The 21,150-nt window shown below is 39.9% G+C and overlaps 1 protein-coding gene across 2 annotated transcripts in view; it reads left to right on the forward strand.

Annotated features, from left to right (window-relative positions):
• The window catches only part of schip1 (schwannomin interacting protein 1), a 221,218-nt gene that overhangs the window by 62,133 nt on the left and 137,935 nt on the right, over positions 1–21,150 (forward strand). For both annotated transcript variants that reach the window (XM_035953303.2, XM_035953304.2), the window contains exons 6-8: positions 8,291–8,355; positions 8,864–8,935; positions 9,536–9,671. In XM_035953303.2, the coding sequence (XP_035809196.2) occupies positions 8,291–8,355; positions 8,864–8,935; positions 9,536–9,671 (273 nt within the window). The remainder of the gene's footprint in view (positions 1–8,290; positions 8,356–8,863; positions 8,936–9,535; positions 9,672–21,150) is intronic.

Below are 21,150 nucleotides of genomic sequence, written 5' to 3' on the forward strand. Positions count from 1 at the left end.
GGCATGTTAACGGCTGCCTTTACAGCTCTGATTATGGCCCACCAGGAGAGCAGGGAGTGCTAACTACACAAGGAAAATGCTGCTCGGAATAAAGGGTGGGAAGAAGTGATAATGTATATTTCCTTGGGCTGCGTGTTCCTTCACAGTCAATCAAAAATCCCTCTGCCATGGAGCACATTGCTCTACTCTGATAACTGGTGATCAGGAAACTCTGGGCCTGATTTACTCACTAATACACTTCTACATCACTATGTGCGTTTGTGAACAGACAAAATGATATCGTATGCTTTAGCTGCATTGCATGATGCATGAACCATGTTATTTTTCATAGTTGTTCCTTCAGCTGGCTACACTGAAAGTCCTGTTGTCCTTTGTAGCTTTTCTGTCCAGTAGACATTCCTCTTACATGATTGTGCTTTTCGAATAAACTGATGATTATTCAGGCACTAAATCTCCCACTTTAGACCAAATTTCTAATTTTGTATTCCTGCACAGAGTCATACTTTGTGCACAGAATTCTGCTTCCCCACAGCGGACCAGTTTGTGCTCCAGTTGGACACCACAAAGATGCTCAGTCTGTTGTCTGAACAACCAGGGACCTCTGTGTGTGTCTGTGCATATAGCTATAAACAGTATATTCAGTCGTGTAATACCCACAGACTGACCCCTCTCCATTGTCACCTGTCTTGTCCATTAGTATTCCTGTTATCATTTCCTCATCATGTATTCCTATTTATACTAAGCAGCAGCGATGTGGTTTTGTGCTTTACACCATGCTGGTATATTAGCTTGCACGACTGTCTTTAGGTTTTCTCCCTGCCCCATTTCCTCCTTCTCTTGCTGTGCCTCTCCTCTCTGTCTCTGACACCGTCAGTCATTAGCCCAACTCCCAGAGCAGAAAGAAAGACTCTGGTTGTGTACGTGCCTTTGTGAGTGTCTGTGTGTGCTTATGAGAAAGTGAAATAGAACGAGTTCCAGCCAGCTCTGATTGCAGGGTCACTCAGGGACGACTTTGCCAGAGTCTGGACACCGAATCCCAGCAGACTCTGGCAAATGTGTGCACACACACATGCAGGTGCCACAAGACACCAGGTCTGGCCAGGAATGACTAGAGATAACAGCAGCTGTTCTCAGCTTTTGCTATCACTCCCACACACAAATGCAGGGTTTACCGACAGGTTCTGTGTCCCGGTGGCAGAACAGAGCGATGAGGATGTGAGCTTGATGGCAGAGTTGGCGCCGGCTGGCTGGCTGGCTAGGCCGAAGGACCCCAGGGAGGTTTGACTGATCGAGGCTGACTCCAAGCCCTCTGGATCGGTCTTTGTGTGTCTGTGTGTGTGTATGTTAGTAAGAGAGAGAGGGGGATCTATGTAGCATGGCAGATGGCACGATGGTGTTTAAACCAGTTAGCTTACCATCAGTGGAGAACCAGGTCATGACAGCTTTTTGGCTGAAAAGTGGCTGGAATAACTCCTGGCCTCAAGGTTATAGGTTGGAAGGACCTGGTCACTGTCCAACTTGCTAAAAAGAAATCATCTATGCATGCAGAGAGGGAAATCTGGTGTTTTGGTGGCTGTTTGTTTGATTAAGGCTGGTGCATTGTTAGTTTCTCCAAAAGAACTCTTTAAAGGTAGACTGAGAACTTGAAAATGTGTTCTGTGCAGTATGACACAGCTGTAATTCCATAATTCATCAAAACAAACCAGAAGTTGAATTTCTTAGATTATTTATTTTACAAAAATTGAGAAAACTGGAAATCAGCATGTGCAACAGTTCTTATGTGTTACCACAACTGGAAAATACATGGTGATTCTACATACTTTAGATTTTTAATTTGTTTAATCTGCTTTGTGTAAACACAACCTGCAGTTCAGCCCAGTTCAGCCAAGAAGTCACATGACTGTTGGTCACAGCTTTATCAGTAGTGGCTTCTAGACGTGCTGAGTAGTGCAGATTGTATAGGGATTTTTTGTTTTGTTTTACAAAATTTCCTTCATACAAAGACCTTTAAGACAACATTTTAAATGAGACACATAGAATAAAGTGATTTTGATAAAGTGCCATTATAAGCTTAGCTTAGATCTGGTTATTTTTACAGATGGAACTGGACAACACACATGATTAGTTCAAAGTTTATTGTAAAGTTGGAACCTGAAAATTCTCTGATAAATTATGTTATTTTGCTTCTCAAACCTGCTGGTGGCTGTTGGGGTTCAGAGGGATAAAGTACAGCGTACAATGTAGCTTATATTGCATAGATGCAACTATTGCTACATGAATGCATCCATCATAGTAATCTAATAACATCCTTATGGAACACTCAGACACCATCTTAATGACAGCAGAGGGTGCAGACTACATTTTTCTAATGATATTTGTGTTACTTACTGTATTGCCCTTGTATTAGTTCTTATTGTGTGTTGTTTCATAGGTTTAACTTTCTTTGTCTTTATATAATGTTGTTTTGATGACTTTATATGTTGTTGGTTCGCACCCATTTAAGAGAGCAACAATTATCTGGTAAATTGTAGATTTTAAAAAGAAAGCACACTGTGTGTATTCTTTTTAAAATCTCTGTGTCTATGTGTGTGTGCAACATTCTGGAGACTGTGTGCCAGAGTTAATTGAGTTTACCAGGAAAGCAAACACAGCTGGCCAGCGTTCTACACTGCCGGCCGACGATAGAGCAAGAATCTGTAGCCAGCACTTCACATCAGGAAGCTCATCAAGTATTGAAGAGGAAAACCAACTTGGGCTGAGAGACAGAGGAAGGAATACAAGACAAACAAGAGGAGCTGAGAGTAAAGGAGTCGACACACTTAAGTGGAAAAACTTGACAATATATCGCGTTTGTTATGTTGCAGAGAGAAAAGGAGAAGATTGTGACCTTATAAGTGCAACAGAGGGGAAAAAAATCCCACAGCAATGAAACGGATTGTGAATTTGTCAGTGTTTTTATAAGCTCTTTTGGTGTGTGCCTGTACCTCTGTGTGTGTGAGCATTTGTCTTCCCTCTTTGTCTGTCACTCTGTCTACTGAACTGAGTTAAGAGGGCGTTTAAAGGAGCAGGAGAGCTATTTAAATCATGTGTGTGAGTGTTGGTATGTGTGTGTGGATCAGTCAGAGGTTCAAGCGACAGATTTACAACCCATGTACAGGAGAGATGAAGGCCACTTCCCAGGAAGACCGTTTCTCTCTTTTCTGTGCTGCTCTGGCTGGCTGGCGTTGTTCCAGTTTAATTCTTTCAGAGCCTACAGGCCTGTTCTTCCACCTCCATATCCCTTCTTTCCTCTGCCAATGAAGAAGCTACTGTCATATTCTTTTCCTCTTTAATCCATTCATAAACTTTCAACCACATCAGCCTTCAGAGCATCATTACTCGGCTCCTCCTTTCTCTGTCTCCTGTGTTGTCGCTACCACAGTACAGCCTTTTTATTGCTCTATGAACTTAATCCTACTTCACAAGCCAGATAAGTTTCCTCACGTGATCCTGTAAAATACTGCTACCAGCATTGCTAATGCCCAAATGAAGACATTGATGTAGGTTAGATCAACAGCATTTGTTCGTGTTTCCAGAACATTATCTCCAGTTAATCCTGATCCTAGTATCTGTCTTTTTAAATGGTGTAAGTGGCCATATTTATTAAACTGCACCAAAAAAAATCTAAAACACTCTTAAAAAGATGATATAAAGATGAGTTAATGCAAAATTATTATTTTTTAAATAAATACAATATTTTACACATTTGAATATAATCCCGTTAATAACTTCTAAATATGATTTTAAACATTTTCTTCCATTTTTAAGCCCATTATTAGATTTTTTTTATTTAAAATAACAGCAAATATCTGTGAAGTAATGATTACTTAGGGAGATTTAATAATAGTGAAATAATGTAATTTTTCAGTCTTAAATTTTTTTAAAAAAAATTGTTAAAATACAGATTTTGGTGTAGAAATAATTTACAGATTTATAGTTTTTTTCCACAAATGAAATGTAATTTAGGATTTTTTGTAATTTGACAAAACATCAATAATCTGTAAAACAACATAAACTTTCAGAAAATTTACATTCAAAAAACATTAACTAACATTCATTTTTACATTGTAATCAGAGCTGATGATGGATCAAATTTCTAATTTTGGTAAGAAAAACACAAAAACACACCACTGAAAAGCCTGTTTCCTTTTGTGCCAGTTTTCTTCTTTGAATTCAAGCCACATGGAGCCGTTCTTTATAGTCTTATAGAAGATGTGATGTGCTGCCAGGTTTTAGAACATTATATTAACAAGGTAGCAGGGCACCACACAGAACTGTAAGGCAATAAAAATCATAAAAACAACTATAAGGCAGTGAAAACAAAAACAGACTGTAAAATTTATGTAATAACAATAAGAAACATAAAGAAACAAGATTGTAGTGGGCAGCATATAGTGCAAATCAACATAGCCATAGCAATACGGCAGTTTTTGTCCTCAGAGCAGGTGATATATAGTGTCAGTTGTCATGGAAAACTGCCTCTTAGAACTTAGAAAAATAATCCTTGCTTCAAAGTACAAAACACAAACACATTTTTTATATATATAATAAAGTGAAAAATAAAGAAACTAACTTTCTTGCATCGGTGTCGTATTTCTTTGAAAAAGTTGCAAGCTACTGAACACGTACACAAAGGCATCCAGTAACTGAAGGATGAATGCATATATGGGTAAAGGATTATGTCTCGATGAATGAAGGATGAACTTTGAATTTAAACTTGCAGCTTAAAGGGAAGAGTTCCCAGTCTCCGTTCAGATGGGAAGGTAGTATTGAATGTTTGTGGCCTTCCTAAAGACCTGCTTGTTGTAAATATCCCTCAACTGGGCTCAACCCTCCTGTCCTGCTTGACAATCCTGTCAAGTCTGTTCTTAATGGCTTTGTGTTGTACGGCTGTGTGTGTGTTCCTAATGCCAGAACATTTCTCTCAGTGTGAGCCATTAATTATTTTTGCCTTTATCATCTCTACTAATTGTGAGCTTCTCATCGCCTCATCGCGCTTGTCTTGTTTTATTTCCATTTTTTTTGGGATGGTGGAGTTAAGGAGAAAAGATTGATGAAGAGGGGGGTGAGGGAAGGGGAGATAATGAAAGAAAACCTCGTGGTCTGTGTTTGGTTGTCTTTAGCTCTATTTCCTCTGTTGTTATGTCCTGTGGGTTCAAGGTCTCTTCTCCATCAGCATCCCTCACTCTTCCTCTCTGCGTCCTTCTCTCTCTCTACTCTGCCTGACTCTACCATAAATCTACCAACACACATATCTGCACACAAACACACACACACAAATATACACACCAATCAATAGAAGCATGCTTGGCACTGCCAAAGTCCAAAATGACTATAGATTTTCTGTCGACTCTGCCACTAAATTATGCAAACCTCTGGTTTATGTTCCGGTACTTTTTTTGGTGTTCCTGCTCCAGAAGTGGGATGGGGGTTTCCACTGAGTCACACATGGAGAATACAGGTGTGGATAGCACAAGGAAAGAGTTTTGAACAAGATCAAATAAATTGCTTACCGCATTTGGTTCAGTACACAATAATTGCAAAATGTATACTAGTACAGATTTTGAAATCAATATCATGTATTAAGATCATTGGAAATGTCCTGCTGAGGTCAGGATTTTGTTTAAGTGGTGAATAATGTGCTCCGGATATCCATGTTGGAGTTATGGAAGCTCACACACAGACACACACACACATCTATTACACATACACATCTACTACACATACATAGACAGACTTAATCAATGATAAAAAAAAAAAGTGTCAGAAGATAAAGAAAAAAATTGATCTAAAGAAACTCAGCCTGGGGTAAAGTTTTAAATGCAACCTTAAGGTTAGGATTGATTGCAGTCAATGTTTAATGTAATGTTAATGTAATTCAATCCCTATTTAATGGAAAACATTTGTAAAGAAGAGAAAAAGTCCTACATACTCTGTTATGGGAGTCAGCAAACTAAGATGATTAGACTTAAATGGAATCTGAGCCTGCACCAAAAGTCTTCAGAGAATTTTTGATCAATTTAATCCTAATGATTTGCATTGAAAATACAAAAATACAATTGCCAATAGATATTTGTTCAGATTTTGTGATTGAAGTATAAGAAGCTATAATACATTTAGCTGCTGCAGAAGGAGTCACTTTAACACGATCTCTGTTAGATATAAGTTGTCACTTTGCACCACTGATAATTATCATCTACTTGTTTGAAAGAAACACTAAATATGGAGCTAAGTGGAGAGAAAGCGATACTTTTAGTTGAGCTGTTGATACTGAATCAAGGACATAAATGGAGCAGATTCTTTGTGTGACGTTATGCTCATGTGCTACAGGTTTTACAGCTCCATACATGAATGTGTGTCCATGTGCAAATCTGCATAATGTGTGTCTGTGCTTCTGTTTGCTTGTGTGCTTGAGTGTGTCCATGCGTGTGCTTATTTCTAAGGTTGACTAATAGTTTGTCTGGCCCGGCCTGTGACAGGGCCATCTGTAACTCTAAGGGGAAATTGAAATGATCGGCTCATTCAGTCTCCCAGCAACTCCATTACCCCGAACCTCACAATCAAACACTCACAGACAAACATCCCTCCTCCTCATTTATACTCGCCTTATCTCTCCATCAGTGTCACTCGCTCATTTCTTTGTCTGTTATCTATTTTGCCTAACATTTCCCTCTACATCTCACTGACTTTAAGATATTTGAATGTCTTTTAAGTTCAGTCCTCTTCCTTTATTTCACTTCCTTTTCATCCTCTCTGCCTGTCTGTCTCCAAATTTTTAAATGGCACTTTTTAAAAGTCTGTCAAAAAGTGTTTGATTGGATATGTGTGAGTGACGCTGATGGACTGCATTAGAAAAAAAAGACCTCTGTTTGCCCAGAAAAGCATTAAGATGGATTTGGGAATCCTGATTTGACACTGACTCTCACAGCAAAAAGAAAGTTTAGGGAAGTTTTGGGTTGTGCACAATCTACAGTTGATCTGCAGTTATTCTTTCAGCAATCCTCTTTTCATGAGAGATGAATTGAGAGGGAAAGACAAACAGAAAAGGATGAAGAAAAGAAAACTCCTTGAAGCAATCATTGATCACCAGTCAGAGTCCTTGATTCTGTCTAATGAGCTGCTTGTTCCTTCTGGGAGGCAGAGTAATGAGAAAAACAGCACTGGCTGCTGCACTAAGTAAAGGCAAACAGCCAAACAAGATATTTTTATGATAGTGGAGTGTTTCAGCAGCAACTTTGCATTTAGTTGAAAATTCAGTAGGACACTGTTTCATTGAGTATATTTAAACTCTATATGTACTCAGCTACATTTAAAAGGGACACTTTTTCTGAGACCCTTTCATAGTTATTATGTGGGAAGCATATAGATCACTGTGTAATGAATATTAAACACCAAGTGCAGGAATTTGTCTTAATGCGGTAGTAAATCTCATAGATGTAATACATTTCTTAAAGCTTGCAAGCCAGTCTGCCATCTAATAGATGCAATATATTCTTTCATGCCTAAGTCATTATACTGTAATGGATCAAAGTAAGACAAAGTCAAATAAAAGGGAGGAATTCTGCCTGTTTGACTGTAAAAACAAACTCATAGACGCACACAAATCTACCGTGCTGATGCTTGGAGATGCTCAGTGCCCTGATGTGACCCTCTTGGCTCATCAGGAAGAGCTGCTCCACTTAAACTTTGTTGCTCCTTTGTAATTGAATTAGTCTGCTCAATTATGTAGAGGCAGGCCTGTCCTCATTACGCAGCACTATTAAAACGCAAGAATGAAGCCAAAGGGAGGAGAGCTAAAAGTAATTTTTGTGAAAGTGTAAAGTTTCACTGCTCTAATCTCCGACATGGCTGCCACATCTGTACAAGTATGCCTTCTCTACATGAATGATGTCCCTCTGTATCGTCTCTGCTCTACCTTGCTCTCTCTCTCTCTCTGTGCTTCAGGGTCGAACAGCTAGAAAAATGCCAAGTCAGCAGATTTGGGCAACTTCTTCCAAAGCTTACTTTACTAACTTCACAAGAAAACATCAGACCGAGCCAAAATGCTGCCAAACCACTTGCTTGAGGGGTCCCTGAGCTCAGCACAATGATCTGACACACATCCACTTAAACATGCACGCACACACCAACTGCAGGGATTCCCTCCCCTATCCTGTGTCTGCAGCAAACCCACATATCTGAGATGCTCACTGCTTTCTTATGTCTAATTGCATGACTCTGAGTTTGTCCCTCTTGTCTCCCTCTCATACAGGATCAGCTGAAGAGCCTCCAGAGTGGCTACAAGCATGTTAATGATGAAGGTTTCCAGCTGCAGAGGTGGGTTTCTCTCAGTAATTAACACAGACTGAGCAGTCTTTACTCTTAAAAGTTTTTTTTTTTTTTTTTTTAAATTATGAGTCTCAAATGTCTGATATTGTTCAGGCATGTTAAGACAGGGAAGAGAACCTAAAATTCTGAACTTAAAGTAAAGAAAAATGAACCTGTCAAGTCAATTTCATTAAGTTATCTTGAATTTACATGTCAATTTAAATGTAAATCACACACAACTTTAAGTTAGTGCAATTTCCAACTTTTCCAACCAACATTTTTGCAACCTTGATCTAAATCAGTACATTAGAATTCCTTTTATCTTGCAACCAAGCATTTGATTAGGTAGTTAGAATTACTTTGAGTGTACTTTTGTGCTACTGCAAGAGCCCATTTCTCTGCAGATGGGACCAAGGTGCTGTTTAATTACTGATAACCCAGATTGCACCAGTAAGTGTGTGTTTCTGTTTGTGTCCTTTGAATGTCCTCTAACCCTTATTTCCCTTCTCTCCTGCAGTAATCATCTGACTATGGACCTAGACAACAACATCAATATCAACCTGCCACCTGTTGAGAACAAAGTGTTGATGTGAGTATACTGTGTCTTTTATCTGTCTATTATCTATTAATGATTATGATTCTTGCTCCTGTTCTTAGTCAGTAGTTTCCAGCCTGAGGGGCAAGACCCCTCCACAGTGTCAGAAGATAAAGCTGACATGTCACAAGAAGTAGTAAACTGGGGCCAAAAACTATGTCTATTACTAGAAATGGTATTAATGTTTGGTGTTTTTTTTTTTCTATCTCTAGCTTTTGTCCTCTATAAAGTAACTGATATGAAGCAGTCTAAGGTCATAATGGTATATTTTGAAACTCCTCGACATACTGTTTGTGCAGTAATGAGGGTTCCCAAGTGTGTATTGCTTAATTTTAGGTATCACTCACCAAAAAAGGTGGCAACCACTGCTTCAGATGGTATTACAGTATGAATGTGTTGAGATTGGATCTGTTTGAAACTGTACTACATGGATTTTCATAACTGATTATGAAGATTTCTTAGATCGACTAAATCTAAGGAAGTGAGCTTACCTGTGTTAATGTACCAGCTCAGAAATGCAGCAGCCACACTTATTCTGAATCATCATCAATACCTGTTTTATTGTGTATGTTGTCTCTTCATCACCACATGTAGTATTCAGCGGGCCTGGCGCGACTTCCTACAGAGACAGGAAGTGGAGAAGAGGAGCCCCTCCCCACCCTCCCTCTCGTCCTCTGACAAGATGAGCATGTCAATCAGCATGATGACCCTGTCAGATGGCAGCACCCCAGTAAGTCATGCCCACGTCAAACATATTCTCCATTACAGATTTGGGGCATTCAGGCGACATGACAGCATGTCACATGTGAGATGGTTTTCGTGGAGGCTGAGTGTCTGTGGATGCGTGTCATGTTGCTCACATGGACACACGTTGGCTTTTACAGTTGTTCTTCTCTGTGTGTTACAGCTATGTTACCAAGGCTTTGCATGTGCAGACTTGTGGTATATGTGTGTAGCATATAAAGTGGCTACAGATCATCTAAACTGTTTGGAATGACCTGGTTTTCTGCATTAACGTGTCGGAAAAATGTTACCTGAGCTTTAATCTCACTTAGTGGGCACTTCTGCATTACAAAACAGTGACAGAAGTGTTGTTTCGGTGGAACATTTGTACACAGGAAGGTGTAAACTAAGATTAATTTGGTTAATGCACCGGAAAAAAAAATAGCAGGGCTGCATTATTGCACGATCCTCAGCAAAACTTTTAGTTTTCAGTGTGGTAGGTTGCTGTTGTGCAGTGTTGGCAAATGGAAACAGGCAGATAATGGAAGGGGAGGAGAAAGCTATGTAAAATACACAGCCAATGGCAAGTTTATATACCCACGGTCTACATGCGGCGAGTCAGACTGAACTTCAACAAAGTCACAAATATAGACAAACATAATATGCTTGAGCTCTAACACATAAACTCTGATTAACTTTTATATCTTTATGGACCACAGTCAACATTTGCAGCGCTAGTAGAAAAAAATAAGTAAATACTTGGATTTAATAACATTTCAAATCTTTGTTTGGCAACAGTAGTCTCAAACAAATGTTTCCAGCAGCTGCAGATCAGACCTGCACAACATTCAGGAGGAAATTTGGACCATTTTTTTCCGTTCAGAACTATAGAAGCTCAGTCATATTCTCAGTCAATCCTGGTGAAACAGGTGTCTTGTGGTCTTTCTATATTATCTGTATTGTACATGTGGTCGCTGAATGGGCCTCTCCAAAGGGTGGACTTTCTTTGTTTAAAGTTTTTCTGTAGTACATTGTACCCCTTGATCACCTGACTTCTACAGAACTTCAGCAGATGGACACCCACCTTGACACTACACTGTAGGGCACCTTGATAAACTAGGGAATTCATTTTCCCCTCGATGATGATAAGCTGTCTCGGCACAGAAGCAACCCCAAGTCACAATGCTCCCTCCTCTGGTTTCACCTTTGAATGAATGCCATATGTAGTGGAGTGTGCTCTCCCCAAACAGGTCAACCTTAGTCTCCTCAGTCCTACAATCTACATTTTTCCAGTGTTGCTCAGTGTTCAGGTGCTGTTACCAAGTTTGAAGTGTGCAACTGTTTCGTCTGCGGCTTCTTACTGTGAACATCACACCTGTTTGATTATTAGTAGACTCATAGACAGAGATGTTAACAAGCTCTAGTGACTCCTTTAAGCCTTTAGGTATAACTGTTGGGTTCTGTTTTACCTCCTTTATCATTCTGTGTTGTGCTTTTGGTGTCATTTTTGCTGGGCACCCATTTCTAGAAAGAGCAGCCCACGTACTAAATCACTGTGGTTACTCTAGAATGCTTTCCAGCTTTATGCAAATCAACCATTCTTGATCATAAGTCTTTTTTGTAGGGCATCAGCAGATGTTTCTTGTAAATTGGAAACTCAGTGTTTGTTATAGGCAGAAGTAGTTTCAACCCACACACACAGTCTTATTTGCTGATAACGCTCCATTTTTTTAACTCCTGTATGTGATTCACGTACTTTTTCCAATCAGCACTGTGAATGTTTAAATGATATTCAGAGTAGACGTGAACAATGCAGTGAATTATGTGTTTTTAGTTATTTGTCTCCATAACTGTTACTTAGACATAAAATCTGATCTTATTGTAAGATAAATTTATCTATGAATACTGATGATTCCAAAATGGCTTGCTTACTTTTTCTTGCAACTGTATTAACATGTAAGAGTTGGCCTGCTATAGGTTTTTGCTGCCTTGTGGAGAGAATACCAAATGCTGCATATCGTCCCGTTTCTGCCCAGAAGGGGGCAGTATTTCTTAGATAATTTCTATTCTGTGCAAACTCATGGCCTGCCTCCTCCAAAGAGTAAATATACAAGGATGTGGTCTCACATATACACACACATTCTCTCACAGCAAGAGCCCACTAAGAACTGAAATCTGTGCAACAGCCATTCTCATTCTGCACATCTTCCCATCTTCCATCTAACCAGACCACAGTAAATCCCCGAGATTTTCTCTACTGCGTCTGTTGTGGTCATTATAATTCTATACTGACGTTGTCTGCAGGCTTCTCGCTGAATAGCAAGTGTGTGTACACTTCTCTACTAATCTCTAGGCCTGAAGTCAACAGGCAGGTTAAATCTCAGAGACGGCTGGGAGAGTTCTGTGTATGAGCACACTTAGGTGGTACTTGTCCACTCAGTCGCTACAGAGAAAAGCTTTTACGCTGAAGAAGACTGTTTGATTTGGATTCTTGTGGATAAAAGGAGGTCAGATGGGTTATGAGTGAAGAGAATTCAGAGTGGTGAGCTGCAGGAATAAATGCATGCTGTCTGCAGAGCCGGCAGGTAACGCATAACATGCAGCTGGTTGTCAGTATTCAGGCCAGAAAGGTTGCGGATAAAGTCATCAAGCACTGTTTAGCTTTGTACACACGCTTACAGCAAACACACACACAGATAACAGATATTGGTTTTGTTTGAGATCCTTCGGGATGACAGGGAAATGCTTAGCTCAGTGACTTCGACCTGCTGACAAGGGCAGATGATCATCAGTGAGAGAAAGAGAGAGCCAGAGAGGGAGAGAGTCTGTCTGCATTACGACCCTAAGGTCAAGGGAGATAGAAGAGGAAAGGAAGATGAAAAACAGACGTTGGTTCACAGGTTGAATGTGCTGATACTGTAGATCTGCTCTCCTCTGTTAGAAAATAGAGGCTCAACTTCTCCTCTCACATAATTTCATAGCTTTAAAAACAAAATCTGATTGATTGCAATAGTCCAGCAGTATTTTGCTATATTATCTTAACACTGTCTGGTTTCACACACTTTCTCTGTCTGTCTATTTCTGCCAGTGTTGTATTGTATTGTATTTGTATTTGGGTTGTATTTCTTTACAGTAATGCTTTTCCTGGATGTGACAGCTCCACCCTGTTTGAATTTCTAACAGTTTCATTTCTGTTGACCCAGCAATATATTTTCAACGTGTCTATACATTCATATATACACACACACACATACACACACACACACACACACACACACACACACACACACACACACACACACACACACACACACAGGCACACAAGAAATGGAATCATATTTTCTTGAGACACAGTGATGTGGAAGCCGTCTCTAAAGTTATTGAATTTCTAACCTTTGTGACTATAACATCAGTCTTTGACCAACCCTTGCTGCTTGACACTGCTGCATGTGTGCGTGCATGAAACCATGTCCTTGTATGTATATTTTTTTTTCCACTTTCATATGTCTTCAGGAGGGATCACTGTACTATTCTCAGTAGAAAGACACAGTTGGCATGCAACTCTTCATTGTGTAAATGTTCTTGCACACTGTAACTTAGCTCCCTCATTGCCATGGCAATCCTGCAAAACAGAGCAGCTCTGGATATCTCTCTTTATGATCAATCCCTCCGCTCTATAGCAGCACCATAGAGGGAGACAGAAATTATAGGTTTCATTAAAGAGGAACCTAACAAAACTCTGGCTTTTTATGCTCACATATGAATCAGCTGTCTGAATTTTATTGTTTCATAATACTGTACCGTGTCAACATGGCCAGCCAGACCACCTACACACAAGAGAGAGGGCATGCACGCACTGACACATGCACATGGACACGCAGACCGCTGCAGCTTCAATTTTAGACTGTCTAGATGATAGATGTCTTTTTATAACTAGACATCAATCAATACTGTTTGGGGACTGGCTGAAGTGTTTTTCTAGCAGGATTGCCACTGAATTACTTGCGTAATGAGGATGAAAACAAACATCCATTGAAGAAGATCTAAAAATGTACTCAGGAAGTTTGTTTTATGAGGTTAAAAATGTCTAAACCTAGATAATGTAGTCCATTTTTCTGTCTTGGTTTTTAGCTTATTGGTGGAGTGTGTTTGAGTAATGGAGCTGTCCACTGCCGTGGTGCTGATGTAGATGATCTGTGATGTAGTAGCAGCGTTCCGACACTAGAGGGAGGTCCAGTATCAAAGTGGGATTATTTAATTGATTTATTTATTGTGTCTCTCTTTCTGGGGAGTGATTGGAGCAGAGCACACATGTTGACATTTTTGGGATCACAACCTCAAAGAAATGTAATTATAATCTTGCGTTGGCAACTGTGTGTATCTGAATTTGTTTGTTGTCTTTGGTATTCTGTTTAAGTGTATCTGTGCCTGATGGTGCTACAACAATCCAACATCAGTGCATAAAACCAAAATAAAACATATTGTAGATTACTATGGCAGTGAAGCAGGGGTAGTTCTACATGATGATGGCACAGAACATGTATTTACTTTAGATTTGTGCAAAACAGACGTGTTTAAGTGAATGTATGTATAAATGTGTGTGTGTGTGTGTGTGTGTGTGTGTGTGTGTGTGTGTGTGTGTGTGTGTGTGTGTGTGTGTGTGTGTGTGTGTGTGTGTGTGTGCGTGCGTGCGTGCGTGCGTGCGTGCGTGCGTGCGTGCGTGCGTGCGTGCGTGCGTGCGTGCGTGCGTGCGTGTGTGCGCGCGTGTGTGTGTGTGTGTGTGTGTTGGCTGGTGAAGGGCACAGAGGGGTAAATTAGTCCATCTGGGCTGCTAAGGTGCAGTGAGACTGGGCAGAGGAGAGCAACACCGTTCTCCCTGTCTGCCAGCTGTCATGTGTCTCTGTCTCTGTCCTCTCCATCAGGGCTCTCTTAACATCTCCCTCCTCCTTTTTTTGTCTGTCATGTCACAGTTTATTTTTGCTTCCTACTTTCATATTTAACATCTTTCTCTTTCTCCCCCGTCTCCTTCTTCGTGGTTCTCTCCCAGCCTCTCTGCATCTTTTCTTCGCTCTCTGCTTCTGTCTCTTTATCACTCCCTCACCCACCTACTGTTCTCTTGGTTTTATCAGGTCAGGCAGCTGCAGCAGCTGTGGAAGCCTGGTAGGGGAGATAAAGGAGGTTAGGCAAAGTTTAGGGGAACTTTCGTGGAGTTACTGTACATTTACTCTTTATGTACAGTGCAGGTACATAAAGCAGTAGTTGACTTCATAGCACTATCATGCTGCCTATTTAGGTCTCCAGGTTAATGTCTGGGTCTTGCTTTGAGTTGTCCTGAAATAACCCACTGATGTTTCTGCAGCAGACTCAAATTCATCATTACACAAAGCATTAGAACTTCAGCAGATTACTGAGCCAGCAGCCTGCACAGACTGTACCCGGTGTCAAAGGATTTAACCCCTCGCATTCGTTTTACTCACATAATCCAGTGAAGAGTACAAATTGTTGCCCCGTCATTGAGCTCGCATAATTTTTAATCCTCACGGTCTTTTCTATTCACTGCACAAGTCAACCTTTCAATACTATAGATGGTAGAAAGCAGCAAAGGTCATGCATTGTATCTCTGGTGCAGAATTGTTATTACGCTAAGGCTCCAGCATTGATATTGTGTGAATGGCTTTTCCTCAGACTCAATGTGCCACATAAAACTCATATTGGACCATTCAGTTACATAGATAGTCAAATGCAAAGGCTTTTAGTCTTAGTAGTCTCAATACTGTTGAGCTTTTTCCAAATTAAAGTCTGTATTTGAATGTCCTCTGTGCTGAAAAACTAATTTCAGAAAATGAATAAACCTGACACAAATACCTTTAATGAAAAGAAATAGTAAACAACAAAGCAAATCTAATATAGTAAACATGCTAGTAAAGCTGCACAGATCATTGTTATTACAGCAGTTTTAGGTCCCACTTTCAGACCTACAGTGTTGTGTTGAGACAAATATGCAATGCAAGCAATCACTTGGCCAGACAAGCAATGTCCAGTCCGTTGGTTATTGTTTGCAGATGGTCTCAAGGATAGCTCCCTTGGCATGAGGTCCTGCCTTGCAACATACTTAACACTGTCTCAAGAACCACAAGATTATTCTTAATTATCACACTGCCAGCAAAGTCAGCAGTCTGTCATGTGCTGTCAGCCGTCCAAACATTGTCTTTTACCAATAGCCTTTCCCACCTCCCCTCTACTGTGGACCAGAACATCCCTGCAATGATTTATGGTAATTATGCAAATGAAACATAAGGCTTTGGAAATTAATGCTAACCCCCACCGGTCTTTTCACCGCTGGAGGATGGGTGTAACTGGAGCCAATGCTTTTGCAATCCTGTTACTGTAATACCAGGGACAATGCAAAAAACCCAGGTCAGGAGATTAAGGATTGCCTTGAATTAGTTTAGGTTTATTGAAGCCTCATGGAGGCAGTTCACGTTTAATCTTTTTGCTTCATTCATTTGGTGTAAATTGATTGAAAAGGCTTCCTACATGCGAGTTTATAGTCTTTTCTTATTCCTGCAGATTGATGCTGGGTCGGTAGGCTGCAGATTTCATTGACATAATCCATTTTGTTATAATCTCTTGCCTAGATAAGATGTACTGTATGGTAGTGGTGCAGGTGTAGGTGTGCTGGGGCTTCACTGTGCCTGATGTGGGCTGGGCAGAGTGACAGCCCTGACAGGATGTAAGAAGACCTCTGTGACACACCAGCCAACGTATTGATTGACAGAATCATTAGTGACCTCACGCCGCTCCATCATGGCCTTATGTGGAGGCAGTCTCACTCTAGATCTGGAGGCTACAGAATTTACCTTCACTTGGTTGATTTCAAAGAACATTAGCATTTTCTGTCTGTGGTGTGCTACCGCTCTCGGTCTCTTTGTAAATGTTTTAACTGCCCTGCAGACATGTGAAGGACATTCATATGACTCTAGTAATTATGTATTAGGGAGATGGAGCCCTCAGTGTAATAATGCCTGATGGGGGGGCAGCGAGGTCTGACTCTCTGCTAATCACCTGCCAGCAGCATGTCAGGCTGAACATGGGCCCTTTCACACCTGGGACATGTCCTGACATACACTCTCTGAAGTGTGTAATACACATTATGGCGATGTGACATGCTGGACGTGATGTGATTGAATGCGATGGAGAGGATGGGCGGGGAGCTAAATGTACCCTGAGTTTTAATTAATCAAAGCCAGGAGCGTGTCATTTCACACATGAAGTGCATCAGAAGCAATGTCAGTTCAACAACTGTATTGTATTTCATTGCATATTTACACACTGCCTATATAGATGTTTGCAGGACGGCTGTTTACAAATGATAACAGCCTCTGCTTCAGAGTGACGTCATGTTGCATTTGTATTGTCTGCTAGAATCCACAGGAGGTCACTGTTCTGCTTTGCTGGGACATACTTGCCAGCTAGCAGGGAGGAGTCCCAGTCCAGTAAAAACCCTCTATCAAAATGGATCTATTCTCTTCTCTGGAGGGTGTTCCTCTCCATTTTTATTGGATATCAGTTACAGTATCTAAGAGGATGTAAAGCGTGATGTATGCAGTTTCAGAAAACCCAATCCAGACCATTTAAACGGCAGAAACTCTAGATGTTGTGTGAAGGACACCCACAGTTTGTAAACACTCCCCTTCTCCTTCTGTCTGATAATGCTCATCAAGGGCCTCTTCTTTTAAGATAATATCTCATTATCAACATATTTGTAATTAAAAAGAGAGGTGAGCTGCTTATTTCCGTGGCTTATCTGCCTCCCCCCCTCCTCACTGTGTCTCTTCTCCATCTTCCCTCCTTTGCCTTTTCTCCTTGAGCCTTTTAATTTCATGACACTTGAATTAAATATTAAAGTGTTTCAGGATGACGTCAGACTTGTGAACAAGCTGCTGGGTTTTTCCAGCTTGTCTTCTATTTTTAAATTTCCTCCTTCTCTTTTTTTTCCTTTTTTTTCCAATTTCAGTCTGAACTTGCTTTATTGGCAGGGCGTGAATACATTTGTGTTGCCAAAACATCTAGGAATAAGGAGAGTAGACTGAGAAAATGATGATAATAATGAAATCTGATACTAATAAACATTGCCAGCATTTGCTGTGTTGGGATTGTAAATTGTATTTTACTCCCAGTTTTCAATTCTCGTGACTGTACTGACACTACAGAATAGATATGCATTATATGGTCATACAAAAGCTGAAGAGAATAGTAACTTATTGTTATGCACTTTTTGATTTTTCACAATAATAGTTGTATGTTTGTAGTCTGCTAACATTCAAACCAACAAATTGCTATAGTTAAGGTATATTCACGTTATGAAACCATAAAAACACGATATCTATTGGCAAGTTCTGAACATTTTTATTTCATTTATTTGCTAGGACCTAAGGAGTTTTATCTTTTTAACAATACTTTTGGCAGTTAATGATTGCAACAACCCTATGTAACCTGTAGAAATAATGCAAAAAAATTTCTGCAAGGATACACAATATTGTAGATCTATACAAAGAAGAACAGTGTTGTGGGTAACTGTAGGTTGCTCAGGTTCCTTTTAGTGGTGACACACAAATCTCAGTGGCACATTGTGTGGTCCTGATTGGTTGATCTGCTTTGAAATGGAGCACTGGAATTGAATTGGACACAATAATGTGAGTCTATGCAAGAAACAAAAACAACAACAAAATAGTCACATGAACCTTCCTGAATGGCACCTGTTTACTTTCACTTAGATGTAGACATAGAAGGATGTTCTAGCCTTGAAAATAATCCATAGATGTCCTTATCATTCTAAAATGGAATAAGATTAGACTGTTCAAATACTTTGTTTTGAAAAACTAAAGAACTCTATGTTGTTCTGTACTGCACTGTAAAGCTGTAATGGAAGATCAATACGGGTTGTTTCTATGCTGCTTCTTTCTATTGTTTTGCTTGCTTTCCCTTTTTCTCATACCAAGAGCCTTTCAGTCTTTAATCCCTCAACCACCACCACATTATCTCAATGTATCTCAATGATCTCTACTTGCTCAATAACCCAGACTTAATTGATCATTAATGTCTGATTGGGGACAGTGGTGATATGAAAAGCATTGGACTGCTACAATTACGGATCATCTTAGCTCTGGAATCTATTGATTGGGGCTTTGTGGAGGTAATCAAGGCCAGATTGGCCACATGGTGCTAAAGTGTCATACTTTACTCTGAAGGAAGCTTCCATTTAAGATTCCACAGCAGTAAGTGGATATTTCAGCTGATGTGCACAGATTCAGTTTACAAATAGAAACTGATAAGCATGAACTGCACTTTCTGCATTAAAATAGTGAAGTAGGTCTTGGTGAGTGTAATAAATAGAGGATCAATTTCATGTATTTTGAGAATGTATAGTAGGAGGATCATCAAACCAAGATATGAAATCCAAGCATTCCTTTGTACAATTATGGTGGATATTTTCTAGCATGATTGTTTCTAATCACACATCCAGTGTGTTTTAGTTTGTAAAATGTTATAGAGGAAAAAATAGTTCAAAGAAGGATTATTACCCACAATTAAAATAGTCATAGACATGTACACTACCAGTCAAAAGTTTGAACACATGTTCTCATTTAATGTTTTTTCTTTATTTTCATGGCTATTTACATTGTAGATTCTCACTGAAGGCATCAAAACTATGAATGAACACATATGGAATTATGTAGTAAACAAAAAGTGTGAAAAAAGTCAAAACATGTTTCATATTTTAGATTCTTCAAAATAGCCACCCTTTGCATTGATTACTGCTTTGCACACTCTTGGCATTCTCTGGATGAGCTTTTTTTTTTGTTTTGTTATTCTTTATTTACCAGGCAAGCTCAGTTGAGAACAATTTCTCATTTACAGTGATGACCTGACAAGAGGCCCCAGCAGAAAGAAAGATAACAACTAAACAAGTGCATATACAAAAAAATTACACACAAATGTTTCAACAGAGATTAAAAACACCCTAAATGAATGCTAGAAATTCAGTGAAAACATTCAGCATGTGCAGTGGTCAACAAGGGTCTGCTGCAGCTTCTGTTTGAAAATGTAAGGTGATGGAAGCGATGGCAGTTTCAGAGATTTTTGGAGGGAATTCCAATCGATCGCTGCAGCAAATCGAAAGGAATTCTGCCCAAAGACAGTGCGAACCTTGGGGACAGAAAGTGTTATGAAATCACTGGACCTCAGGTGGTAGTTGTTATGGAGGGGTGTAGGAGGTTGGAGAGGTATTGAGGTGTCTTCCCTGATAGGGTTTTGTAAATGAGTGAAAGCCAGTGTTGGAGTCACCTGGTGTAAAGGGAGGGTCAACCCACCAGTTTGTAAAGGTTGCAATGGTGGGAGGAGAAAGGAGCACCGGTGGCAAGACGGATGGCTGAGTGATGGAGGACATCCAGCCTGTTAAGGGCACACTTAGGACTATTTTATAGATGACATCTCCACAGTCATAGTCATAGTCTCTTCACGAGAGTGTTTTTGGCAGAGTATGTAAAGGAGGCCTTATTACGGAAAGGAAACCAGTCTGGAGCTTCTTCAGCTTCATGAGGTAGAACCTGAAATGGTTTTCTAATAGTCTTGAAGGAGATCCCAGAGATGCTGAGTACTTGTTGGCCCTTTTGTCTTCACTCTGCAGTCCATCTCATCCCAAACCATCTGGATTGGGTTTAGGTCAGGTGACGCAGCACTCCATCACTCTCCTTCTTGGTCAAATAGCCCTTTTTGAGGTCATCGTCCTGTTGAAAAATAAATGATGGTCCAACTAAACACAAACTTTACACTCTCTACTTAGCTGATTGGTTCTTGCCATAATTCTTACAGCTGTCAAATACGGCTGTCAACTGTGGACCAACTTGACTTCTGCACAACACAACTGATGTTCCCAACCTCATTAAGAAGGCAAGAAATTCCACAAATGAACCTTCACAAGGCACACCTGTGATGTGAAAACCATTTCAGGTGACTACCTCATGAAGCTCTTCAAGAGAATGCCAAGAGTGTACAAACCAGTAAACAAAGCAAGGAGTGGCTGTTTTGAGGAATCTAAAATATAAAACACATTTAGAGTTATTTCACAATTGTTTGTTTGCTACATAAGTCCATATATCTTGCGTCATAGTTTTGATGTCTTCAGTATGTATCTTCTTAAATGAGCATTCCTGCAAATTAAATGTAAAAAATGACAAGAAAGAAAGAATCCACAAAAGCTGACTGCCATCAAGATAAATGAACTCTATTCGAAACAACACTTTCCTTCAACTGCAGCTCAAATACAGTTTTTAGAGTGCAGAACAGTGCAAAACTTTGTATTTTTCACATCAGGTGCTACCTGTTTACAAATCTCACAACAGAAACTCTGCTGTAGCTCATTAACTTTGCCAGTCTGAGACAACATTGAGACATCTCACCTGAATAGAAAGAAGACTAAGAAC

This window comes from Amphiprion ocellaris, chromosome 7 (assembly GCF_022539595.1).
Source record: "Amphiprion ocellaris isolate individual 3 ecotype Okinawa chromosome 7, ASM2253959v1, whole genome shotgun sequence".
In the NCBI taxonomy this organism is placed as follows: domain Eukaryota; kingdom Metazoa; phylum Chordata; class Actinopteri; family Pomacentridae; genus Amphiprion; species Amphiprion ocellaris.